At 39.0% G+C, this 13,509-nt stretch overlaps 1 protein-coding gene across 1 annotated transcript in view; it reads right to left on the reverse strand.

The window, feature by feature from the left end:
• The window catches only part of MORC1 (MORC family CW-type zinc finger 1), a 192,173-nt gene that overhangs the window by 157,573 nt on the left and 21,091 nt on the right, over positions 1–13,509 (reverse strand). Inside the window, 1 exon segment of the mRNA XM_037812224.1 lies at positions 5,621–5,674. Within this exon segment, the coding sequence (XP_037668152.1) occupies positions 5,621–5,674 (54 nt within the window).

Here is a 13,509-nt window from a genome sequence, read left to right on the forward strand (position 1 = left end):
TTAAATGATGAGATGGAATTTAGTGGTAGTTACACAAAAAGTTCAACAAAACAAAGATGAATACTTTTTAAAATTGTTGGGGAATAATCTAGAAGTCATAGCAAGATTTTCATGATATATTTTAGTTTTTTAAAAAATTGAAAAGAATAAACAGATTGCTAAGTAATTTATACAATATGATCACATTCTTAAAAATATATGATATACATGTGTACATCTAAAAGGAAAGGAATCAAAATACAAAAAGTGGTTCACTATTCATTATTCAGCGGATGGCAAACTACAGCCCATGGAACAAATATGGCCCACCAGATTTTTTAACAGACTATTTTTTAGAGTAGTTTTAGGTTTACAGAAAAACTGTGCAGAAAGTACAAACAGCTGCCATATACCTCCTCTTCAACTCCTGCACATAGGTTCTGCTATTATTTGCTATAATTGATGATTCAATATTGGTGCATAATAATGCATCAATTATTTAATGATTATTTAATAATGTTTAGGCAACAATAATTCTATTATTTTTCACAATCAATGAACCAATATTGATGCATAATCATGAGTCAAAAATTTAATAATTGTTCAGTGAATAATACTATTTAGTTAATAATTAACTAAATTCCACAGTTTACATTAGGGTTCACTTTTTGTGTCATAGAGTTCTATGAATTTTGACGCATACATGTCATATATCCATCATTACACTATCATACAGACTCATTTCACTGCCCTAAAAGTACCCGGTACTCCATCCATTCATCCCTCCCATTTCCTTCTGAACCCCTGGCAACCACCAAACTTTTTACAGTCTCTATAGTTTTGCCTTTTCCAGAATGTCATATAGTGAGAACCATACTGTAGCCATTTCAGACTGGCTCCTTTCAATTAGCAATATGCATTTAATATATCTTTTCGTAACTTGACAGATCATTTGTTCTCACTGCTGAACAATATACTTATTTCTTTTTACTGCTGAATAACATACTCTGTTATATAAATGTACCCCAGATTTTTTGTCCATTCGTCTTTGTAAATAAAGTTTTACTGAAACATAACCATGCCTGCTGATTTATTATTGTCTATGGCTGTTTTCACACTACAATGGCACACTGAATTGAGCAGTTTCAACAGAGACCACATGGCCCACAAAGCTGAAAATATTTGCCGTCTGATCTTTTACAGAAAAGTATGCTGACCACTGCTCCAAGTGATAAGACTACAGGTGTGTTTTCTTATCTTTTTTATTATTGTCTCAGTTTCCTGCAATTCACAGATATTATATTTTATTTTTAAATATTATTTTTTAGAAAGGAAGAATTTACTTATCCATACTGTCATTTGATAAGTAAAAATAGTTGTTTTGCCTTTTTATTTTTTTTATTTCTAGAAAAGTTGTGAGTTTACAGAACAATCATGCATAAAATACAGGATACCCTATTATCTATTATCAACACCTTGCATTGATGTGGTACATTTGTTACAATTGAAGAAAGCACATTAAAATTATTTTTAAAAGTAAAAATGTAAAAAGGAAAGGAGAAAGTTCCAGAAGATCCTGGATTCAATAGCATGGGTGTGAGGGAAAGGAGGAAGACAGTGAGGAATTAGTTCTTAACTGATAAGGGAAAAGGTATGTTGAGAGAAGGAAGGATGTAAAAGTAAGCTCAGTGTGGTAACAACCAATGGGACTGGTGAAATTTGAATCTCTCCCGAAATTTCCATCAACTACAATCCCAAACTGCCCCCAGATAAATCTGAGTAGGCATAGAGTACTTGTTCTACAATCTTGGTTTCAAAGTTTTATACTCTTAGCTCCTTGTGCTAGCCAATTGTCACCCCTAAGCCCCTCCTATGTAGAAATTTTGGAGTTACCACTGCCATTTCCTGAGATATTCTACGTGTCAAGCAAGCACTGAATGAAGGATTTCCAAACCTTCTCTCTTATCTTCACAACAACCCCATGATAGATACGTATACCTATCATTATCTCCAATTTACAGATGAGTAAGTTGTCCAAGATCACACAGCTAGTAAGTGACTGAAGGGATTTCACACCAGGGGAGGAAAGACCTGACTTTGACTCCAGTCCTCTCAATCATGATGTATACTGCTTCGAACGTGGAACAGCAAGCACCATCGTGCAACTCTGACCTCCCATGGCCCTAGGGACATGTGGACAGCATGAGGCAAAGATGGCTGTTTTTGCTTTTGCCTTGAGTTGCATAGCTCTTTATGGCAATCAAAATGGATTAAAGAATTTTTCTTCCTTGATTTCTGATTTTCTAAGTCAAATTTGCTGGGTTTCTATAGTTTGATGTTTAGAATACTGAAAAAATATTCTGAGGTGCAATTTTCTGCTCCCACCCCACCCCCGCCCCGTGATCCATAGTGCCTCCATTTTCTTCAAAGTACTCTTCTACTGTCACCGCTAAAGACCCTGACAAGAGGAAGTGATCACACATTAGAGTAATGAACAAGTAAAGATAAATTTTAATGTGCTAGATGAGAGGTTCCAGATGGCCAGATGGAAGTTCTGATAATAGACTAGGAACAAAGTACCATATAAATAATAGGTATTCAGTAAATACTGCTGTACTGAAATGGAAGAGTTTAAGGACATGGTTTCTTCATACAGAACTTCCATGGGATATGGCACAAAACAATAATTCACCTTTACAGTATATTAAGACATTTTATAATAAGCTTTGTGCTTTAGCCCAGGACACTATCAGAATAACTGTGATATTAGCTGGAGGTCCTTAACCATCCCTTCCTACACTACCTCACTTTTTTTTCTCCTCGCTCTAAAACAATCTTTTAATATCTTTCAATTATAATTTTCACCATTACAAGAAGTCATCAAATTCTTGAATAAAAAATGATATAAAATAATTACTTAGAATTACACAAGGATATTATATAAATACTTTCATAGTGAGACCAACTGAGCATCTTGAATAAGTCCATCAAATAGCTTGATTTGATGTCAAACACTCACATCTAAGCAGTAGTGGCAAACTCAAGTGTACACTGAGGACAGAGTAACTAAAGGGTTCAGGCTGGCCATGGGGGGAAGGGGATGTGGCAAACCTGAGGGCAAAGGCTGGTGCCAAGAGGACACCCGCTGCTGACCTCCAGCTCCTGGGGCCATGAAGTGAAGTGGCCTAAGAATATCACTTCTGATCTTTCAAAAAAAGCAGGGGCTCTGGATTTTTTTTTATGTGGGGCCTCCTGTTTCTTATACCTTACAAAGTATAAACACTTTGCAGACCTTCACATACCAACCAAGCAAACATGAGGTAGGCTGGACTTGGTCAGAAGGCTGCCAGTTTACAAATGCTGCTGTAAAAATTGTTTTATTGATCGAGTTTCTCTCATTCCCCTGAGTCTGAGGTCAATCTTCCTTTCTAAATCATCAATCACCCTCTAATACATAAACTCTCCCCATTGTCCTATTTCTTCTACATTCTGATTTTACCTGCCCTTCTTTGCTGAAAGTTAAATGAATGAATGGAACAACTGCAGAGAAGTGACAGTAGCAGAATAGACAAATGGATTCTTTCAGAGTGACAGAGGTCAAGGTTGAGATATGGTTTTTCAGAGCTACAGATGTCAAGTTGCTGAAAATGGACTGTACAGTAGGAGGAAGGACCAATGGATATAAGAGAAGCCTTGTTTCAGAGATCTGAGCAAAGCAAAAGTAGCAAACCTGAACTCTTATGGAGAGAGTGACCCTGAGCTTTTCTGTGCCATATTAGTTTGAATCATATACCCCAATAAAAGACATGTTCTTAATCTTAATCCACATTCCTACAGGTGTGAACCCATTGTAAACAGGACCTTTTGAAGATGTAATTAGTTAAGATGTGTCCAAATTGAATCAAGATGGGTCTTAATCTGTATTACTGGAGAATTTTTTGAGGGAATTAGGAGCAGGCATTCATGAGAAAACAGAAACTGGAGAAGCCAGAGGACATAGAGACCAGACGTCAAAGAAAGTCAGAGGAGGAGTGCAAGGACATCACCAAGTAACAGGGACTGTCATTGCCTTGGGAGAAAGTATGGCCTCACTCACCAGCATCTTGATTTTGGACTCCTAGCTTCCCAAGCATGAGCCAATAAATTCCTGCTGTTTAACCAACCAGTGTGCGGTATTTGCCATAGCAGCCTGGTCAAACAAAGACCTGTGTCTTGGCCCTGTCTCTTTCAGCATCTTGTAAGTCAAGTTCATGGCTCTCCTGACCAAGTGATTTTATTATTTTTCTCTTCTTTCTTCCCTTTCTGTAACAATGGTGAGAGGGTTTCATAAAAGAAGGTGCTGGCTACTGACAAGAGGCAAGACACTGCTATGATATGGTCCAGCAACCACATGAAGCTGGCCATTTCTCTTAGGCCATTCCCAGAACAGAAAGCACTTCAAATGCCCATCTTTAAAAGAGACCACACCATAACTTTGTTTCAGAGCTACGGAAATTCATAACATGATAGGGGCACTATAGCTGCCTTACAGTACTAGTGTTGATGGTGTTAAAGTTACCTCGCCTTCTCGAAATTTTGATGGTTGCTATTGTTTCAGACCCTTAAGTTTTGCTTCTCCACCTTGAAGTCCTGTGGGATGGGGCTCTGTCTGATACTACCACTCCTCTCTTTTCACTTAGCACCTGGCACAGTGCTATGCAGGAAGTACCTGATGGCTGGTAAGGTGACTATGCAACGTGGTCAAACTCTCAATCATCTCTCCTCTAATAACAGTTGACAACTGGTGGCAGGAAAACTAGGTCTCTCTACAGAGACCCCTGATCTAGCATCTACATATACTACTTCCTGGATGGACTTTCTTTTCTTTCCAACTGAAAAGATGGATAAAAATTTCTGTTATAGGGGAAAAATATAACTATAATTCAATCAAATGTAATAGTCAACTTAACTGAAAACTGCCTACTTCACAAGCCTGCAGAACAAATACACTAACCAGTTGGCCTTACATTGTTAAAGAGGCACCTTAGACATCAATACCTTTGTCAGAGAGACAGGAAAATGGCAAAGGGGAGGTCCACAGACAGACAGCCCAAATTTGAATTCTGACTTTGCTAAATATTAAGTCTGTGACCTTGAATATGCCGTCTAACCTTCCTGTGCATCAATTTCCTCATCTGTAGAATGGAGAGGATAACAATTCCCATCTCAAATGCTACTATAAGGATTAATGGTTTAATACGCCACATATAAAGTGTCTAGAACAGGGCCCAGTACATTGTAAGAGATCAACAATGGTTAGCTATTTCTCCTCAACTCTATAATTCACTTCTATGAAGACTTAAACAAATGCCCAAACCAAATGCAAATTATGAAGCCACTGTAAACATTAATATATAACTCAAAAAACATCTAAATAAATATCTATTTCTATGGGATATGTAATTCCATTTATTTGCCCTTCAAGTTTGATCATAAATAAAATTGAGTTCTTTTTTATAGAATAACTTCATTTTGTAGAAAATCATACCACAAAAAAAAATTCCGGTGGGAAAAATGTCATTATCTTTTTATCTTTAAATATAACTAGACTTGCCAAGTCATGAAATTGCCTCAGTAGTCTTTATTCATGGATAAGCCTTACCTTGCATTGTCAAGCAATTCAGCAAGTGCTCCAAAAAGGAAGCTGTGAGTGGTGCTGATGAAGAAATGAAGGGAAAACAAAAAGTTAGAACAGCTCTGTAATCAGTGTAAAAAGTTCAAGACACTTCCAGACAAAGGTTCTCTTGTTCTAGACACATAATCAACTAAGGTGTTATTCCAGAAACAACTTTCTCAGCATGATCAAGACTGAAGTAGGTGCTCTCCACTAAACCAGGAGTAATCCTGTCTACTCACTCCTAACAAAACAAGGACTTCCAGGATCTCTGTGTAATTAGAACAAATTTTGGTCTTTTAAAATTGCTTCATAAGCATTTATTTAAGGTTTTTTTCAGAGAATTGTTCATTACAATTCTAATATTTGAGGCCAAATTATTTCTGAAGGATATTGATCAAAATCCTAGCCCATTAAAAGGTCATAAGGCCCCATCTGCAGGCCCAGTAACTGTCAGGGGGCCCCTGTTTGCCCCACTAATCTATGTGTAGCTGTGCAATCTTTCCACTTAAGAAAAGTCTGCTCATTAAGAAACCTCACTGATGACCTGCAGTCATTCTCTCCCACATGTTAATGCCAGATCATGGTTAACAGAATGTACTAGACAGCCTTCATTATCAACAACACTTCAGAAGGCTGATATGCATTTTGGGGTGAAATCAGGCTGCCTGCAGGATTCCACACATGCTTTTCATTTCTTGATATGGATATTTCAATCAGCAACCTTATCACAGCATTAAGGGAACATTCCATATGCAATTTGCTTTTATATTTTGTAAATGGAGACAGCAGAAGCAAGAGAGGCCCAGTTATCAAAAATCATCAGTTCCTTTGTACAAGAGAAAGGATCATCTGCAGTGTCTGAGAGACTCCAAATACCTCAAGCCACCGGCCACTACCTTAGCTTAAAATTTACTTTTGTAAAATACATACATATATCTTCTGGTAGCTTGGAGCTGTGAAGCCCCCAAAAAACACATCCTTAAACTTAATCCATTCCTGTGGGTGTAAACCCAATGTAAATAAAAGCTCTTCAAGATGTCATTCAATGAAGTTGTGGCTGACATGTATCAGGTTGGGCTTTAATCGGGATTACTGGAGTCTGTTACAAGCAGAGGGAAATTCAGATACAGAGAGAGAAAGGCCAGAGGGAGCAGCCAAAAGCTGAAAGTCAGTGGAACCCAGAAGAGAAGGGAGAGGCCAAAAGAGGCTGCCACGTGACAGGGGAGTCACGGTCTAAGGATCACTAGCAGCCAGCCCCAGAAAGCCATAGTCTTCTGGGAGAAGGCATCACCTTGATGATACGTTGATTTTGGACTTCTCCTAACCTCAAAACTGAGGGCCAATAAATTCCTCTTGTTTGAGCCAAGCCATTGCATGCTATTTGCTTTAGCAATGAGTAAAACTTGTCCATTTCCTGGAATTGTAAACTTTAAACACAGGTGAGAGGTCTCTTGAGTCAAGTCAGCTTTAAAGATTGTAAAAAAGAAAACAAAAACACTGCTAAAATGCTATTGTTACAAAAAAGTCTCCCTTGCTCAAAAGAAAACCATTTTGTAAAAACCTAAAATCAGGCAGAAGTACAGGTGACAGGCACTATGAAAGCAGTATTTTAAACCACAAGTGAAACCACAAACCTTCCAGTGAATTCAAAATACATAATTTGATGAACAAAAATTCAATATATAGATAATCCTTGGGGAAAGCAACTGCAATAATTATGACAAATACACCATGAGAGTTTCTGCACTATCTCATTCGACAATTTTTTCCTTACTGCTTGCCATATGCCAGGCACTGTGTACAGACAGGGTCTGTGACCTCATGGAGCTCAAACAAGTGGGGGAATATGGAAAACATAGCAAGGAAACAAATACATAATACAGAGTGTAACTAGGTGCTATGTAGAATGTTGGGAAAGACTAAATGATGAGGAGGGGTCATGGTGGTCAGGGAAAGCCTCTAATGGTAGGAGACATTAAATTGATCCTGGAAGGATGAAAAAGACTCACCCCCTGCAGAATCAGGGCAAAAACTTTCCCAAAGGGAGCAGGGGCTGCAAAGACTTTGCAGCAGAAAAGAGCTAAGGAGCCCAGTATGCTCAGCCACGTAGGGCAGGAAGAGGTCATATGGGGCTTCCTACCCCATGGCAAGGAGCTCCAGCTTGTTTTACAGGTAACTGGAAACCACCATTATGTTTAAAGAAGACTGACCTATCTAGTATACATTGTAAAAGGCTCACTCTGGCAGCTTCCAGGAAAATGAGCCAAACTGGAAGAAGAATGGGAAGCAGAAAACCCAGATAAGAGACTGTGTAGTCTAGAAGAGAAATGATGGTGGCTTGGGTTAAACAGAATGGTAGTGGAGATGGAAAGAAATGGATGAATCTGAGACATAGAGATAACATGAGGAGAACTTGATGATGGACTGGAGCTGGCATGAAGCAAAAAGGAGAAATAAAACATTTCTCCTGTTTTTACTGATGGAAGTCTCAAACAAAAATCTACCTGAGGAAGTTGAGAAGAGGTCAATTTGTATCTGATTTGCTGTTGTTTCATGGTGTCACTTTGTTAAATTACCAAACCACCAGTATGGTTTGGGGGTCGAGGTAGGGCTGGGAAGCAATATTATACAAAACCTTACCAAAATGAGGCTGCAGAAGAAACTATACATGAATGAGGCTGAGGAACTTTTCTGACATAAAATACACAGTCCTTTTAACACAGGGTTTATCATTTTTCTTAAACTCATTCAAAACTATGTCTTCATTTGTCTTCAGCCTCAATTACCTATTGATTATTTGTTCCACCTTTTCCGGATGGAAATAATTCTCCTTGGTAGAGAAGATAAAACTATATACCTGTTGAGTATTGCCTTGTTGATTCTGTTATTCATAAAATTTTAAGCTGTTTTGTCCCAAGTAACTTCTGGCTTTTTCTACACTTTCATTTCTATGGTTTCAGATCTGAGGCATCCCTTATATTGATATGTACCTTTAGTAAATCCAAATTACTAAAAGATTGCAAAAAACTGACCTACCATTATGAATTATACAGCACTAACTGCTATACTTTGACATATTGGAAGTGACAGATGAAACTGAAGACATCGTTCATCTGCTTTTACGATCTGAATATTTGAAATAATACCTAATGAATAGCTCCAGAAGGACTCTGGGCAGGGCAGAGAAGAAAAAGTACCCAAACAACTAACATATGAGATTCCCATCCTCAGAGAAGTCACGTCTTTGGAAATACTCAGGAAACAACACAGGCTGGAATCAATAAATGCCACTGTCAGGAGGGCAAATTTAATCTTTAAATTGTCAGTTTGTTGAGGGAGAAATGACTAGAGGTAGGTAAAGTTAGTAGAATTGGACTTCTGTTGACTTAAAATTAAATAGTTTTGTAAAAACTGTTGGAAAAAACTATAAAATCCAGGCCTTCCCATAACTTCCTGTTAATTGAAGAACACCAGAACGGTTTAGTCTGGCCAGATATATTCATTACTTTTTCACTTTTTTAAACAAGCATAAAAACATAAATACATAAACAAGCAAACAAATATTAATATTCCATAAATCAACAATATCAAGTTAATTATATATTTTTTTAAGTTGAATAGGTAGCCAGGAGCTGGACAAAAGTTTTCTCCATTGCACCGAGACCCTCCCTGGCTCCAACCCAGCTGGGGCACTCACGAGTTGGCGTGGATGAAATCCAGGTGCAGCTGGGCCCGCCGCAGCGCGGCGTACCTGTCGCCCATGCTCTCAAACGCGCCCAGCGCCTTCCAGGGTGACACCGCCCAGCCCGCCCCTCAGGTGTGGCCCCCGCCCCCGCCCCCGCCCACGTGACTCAGGGCTCCGCGAGCACGCGCTGCCGCTGGCGGTCAGAACGCGCAGCCCACCGTACGCCGTAGTCCCCGGGATCTGGCGAGGTTAACTTTGGTTCTCGTCTTGGGTGCCCCGTTTTACAATGATGCATATTAGCGAAATTATTCTTTCTGAATTGGGGTTTACATAGCCCTCCTAGACAGTTGTTACTCTCCCCGTTCCTCTCAATCACCCCTCAGCTGCAAAATGCAGCACAAAGCTGGGATTAGAATTTGATCAGAAATTATTACACACACATATACACGAATGTGGAGAAGAAAAAGTCTTGAGTTGCATGGTGTGTGTGTGTGTGTGTGTGTGTGTGTGTGTGTGTGTGTGTGTGTGTATGACGAGGGGGGCGTATAGGGAAGGTAAATGGATAGTGTCCTTTGCTTGTGCAGTTCGTTACTCGGTACAGGCGTTAAGGGCAGTTTTGTGTTCTAACCCTAGCACTCTTCAGTTTCTCTTGGCTTAATAATGTTTTCTCCTTTTGGAGATGGGAAGAAGAAAAGAGATCAGCCAGAGAGAATAAGAAAGGAGGAGAAGAGAACTAAGGAAAATGAGAAAGGAATTCAGACTTCTCTGTAATAGTCCATCCAAAAGAAAGCTGTCCACACCTGAATGGGTCACCAACCTGCCGGGTGTCTTCATCTGTTTGATGAACTGGCCCCGCTCAGGGAACAAATATTCTGTATTACTGCAGAATTGTTGTCCAAATGTTGCTCACAAAGCACTGAGTTCTGAGTCACCAACAATCAAGCTGAAACAAGATCTGTCAACGATGCTGGGTGGAAAGGTCCTGGATGAGGTAGGAAATTAATTGAACTTGATGCCTGAGGAGTGTTCAAACTCTGATTCGATGTCTAGGACTATTTGACTTGGAAACTAATGTAGCTAGCAGAGATTTAACTTGTTAGTTTTATAATCAGGATCCATTGAATGAAGAAATTGAGCTGAATGTATTTGTGATTTCTGGGCATTATATAGGCAGTGAATCTGTCAGAAATGAAAAAAAAAGTCAGTTTTGGGGTAGTCATTCTACCTCAAAAGAGAGTTGTTTATCATCTACATTTATAGGAATCAGGAGAGGAAGAGAAAATTTGAATGGCAGCCCAGAGGAACATGATGCTCTGCTTTAATTTGAAAACTGGAAGTAAACATAAACATTGCAAGTAATTTTCCTGATTGCATTTGGTTTTAACAGTAACTGATGGGGCGACATTTTCATAGCAAAAATCTCTTTACTAAGCAACTTGAACTCTCTCTCCAATTTTTTGTTCCGTAGAACTTCATAATATGATATTTATTTTCATTTTATGGAGTGAGAAAAACTTGATGAGCCCCTTCTGGATTAGTTTTACTTTCCCAATTTCCAGTTGCTATTTTAAAGCAGTTTACTATTGGGAGGGCACTGGAACCGTTAGCCTGTAATTGATAAAGTCTGTAATGTCTAATTTCTACCAGAGGAAAGGGTGTGATTATCACAGAAGCACTCCTAATAATCTGAGCAGAGCCTTCCTACGGTAAATGGTCAGGCGAAAGCACTAGATAGTACTGCTTGGCCTGGATGACAGCCATCCAGGGGGATCTGTTAGATGGTGCTAACAAAGAGGCCTGAGATTTATAGTACTAAATCCACCAAAAGCCTTTTCCTTTCTCTAAACTTGGTTCAGCCACCCTTCTGCCATAAAGGTAAACCTTGCTCCTCTTCAAGCTGTACTTTTGGGGATTCCCTGACCTAGCCACCTCCCCCAAACCTGCCTCAAGATTATCTGCCATTATTTCATGATAAAAATACTGGGAGAGTGAGAGGTATGGGAAATGTAAAATAACAGCATCTGAGCATCTTATAGTTGATCCTGATTTTAAGGAGAGTCGATTTGAAATAAGAGACTCTTCAGCTCTTCATAACTAAACATTTCAGGTTGTAACATTTATGTCCTAATCACAAATGATGGCTTAAATGTTTCAAACCACACTTTCCCTTTCTTTTAAATAACTAATGTATGAACCAAGATTTCATTACTTTTCATAAACATTAAAACTCAAGACAAAGTTTATAAACATAAAAAATTGATCACCTCTGTTGACCATCCACAATGTTATGCCATTTCCTAAGGATTATACTTAAGAAGTGATGTTGATGTGTTATAATAAACAGAGAGCAAATGCTATTAAATTGACAAGGTTAAAAGAGGTTAGTGTCCCTCAACTGAAAATAGTGAAATTCTCTGAAAGCAGTTCACACCTTTCTTGCTCATTTTGTTGCTTTCGTGCAGGACTGAACTGAGTATGTTTTCATGTTTTTCCAATCTATCCATGTTAGACAATGGAGGGCAGCGCTTTCATTATCCTCAATTACCTGTTTCATTGGCAGTCTATATCTATCCTCAGGTATCCATTTAACTGGCAGTCTTTGTCTGTCTTCAGTTATCCATTTAGCTAGCAGTCTTTATACACCAGCTGCACAGCCTGTGGTAGACACCTCTGGGGACTGTGAATAACTATAAGACCTAGAGCATGCCCATACCTAATACCATAATACTTTTGGTATTAGATAAGTTAGAAAATATGGCAGTCATTTTGGGTTGGCTAACCCACTAGCCATTCCCAGCTCTCTTCTCCCCACTCTCAAAGCTAAAACAAACAAACAAACAAACAAACAAACAACAACAACAACAAAACAAACTTGCTTTCTTGGACTCGCTTACAAGGTGAGTGGCCATCTGATCCAATACTCCTAGAGAAGATATAAGCAGAATGGTGCTGAGTGTTTTTTGAGAATATTTTTGCTCTCCTGGCAATAGACATATAAGTGTTGTCTCTATCTCCCTTCTGGCTTGTTTCTGCCTGATTGTGGGCACCACACCTGGATCTTTGGGTGTTATTTGCATCACTGAGGGAAAGGTCAAGAAAATCACATGAAGTTGTTCCAAACATTTTTGAATTACCAAACCAAACCCAGCAGTCCTTCACCTCCTGACTTTTTGTTGTGCAACAAAAATTAAAATTAATCCTGTGTTTAAGTCATTAAATTGGGTTTTCTTTTACTAATGGTCAAAATATTTCTAACTGATAGAGAGAGGCAAAGCATACCAGAAAGAATTGAAATATACTCTCTTTCCATCATTGGGCATCAACAGAAGAGAATTTATTACTTATTATTGGGCTGTGATTTATAAGTCTTTTCTTGCCAGCGATGGTAAATGTGAGTTGGCAGAGAGGAGGAAAGACATGGTAGACAGGAGGAGCCATCAAAACAAAAAGACAGAGGAAGAGACTGTGATGTATGTGTGCAGAACATAATAACTAGAGTCGTTAGACTGAAGCATAGGCAGAAACAAGTTGACCACATCAGGAAGGGGAGAAGTGAAAGAGGGGCTTGAGTGACAAGGTGAAATTTATGTTCAGTGTGGTATATAACTTGGAGCCCCTATTGTTTCACCCAATGGATCAGTCATTTATTTGGTGAAGATCAACTCTTTGCTAGGTCCCAGGCATATAAAAATAAAAATATCTTGTCCCTGCTTTCAAGGAGTGAGGGGTTGGGGGGTATAATAGAGTAGACTGTATCACGTAGAATAGAGGTAAACTGTATTCAGTTTCAATGTAGGCATCAGAAATCATTCCAAGTATTTCAGACAGAAAGGAATATAATATAGGAAAATGGGTACTTAAAAAAAACCTCTGTATGGGATAGAAGAATCAAAGCCAGGGGCCCGTAACTGGACAACTGGATTGAGCAACGCACCATGATGCTGCAGACCAGAGGTCTCCTGATACCATTGCCACCAGGAGGAGGGTTTCCAGATACTGCAGTGCTGAGGCTAGCCACTGCCTCTAAACACTCATATCCCCATGTCCTGCATGCCAGCAGCAAGCATCAAAAAGATAGACCTCTCTGACTTCTGACTTCTTGTAGAAGATAGCCTAGTTGATGAAAGCATTTTAGCCTCCAGAGTCCTGGCTGCTAAGGAGTCTAAATGTAATTCCTAGTTTGTCAGTC

This window comes from Choloepus didactylus, chromosome 1 (genome assembly GCF_015220235.1).
Source record: "Choloepus didactylus isolate mChoDid1 chromosome 1, mChoDid1.pri, whole genome shotgun sequence".
NCBI classification, from domain to species: Eukaryota; Metazoa; Chordata; class Mammalia; order Pilosa; family Megalonychidae; genus Choloepus; species Choloepus didactylus.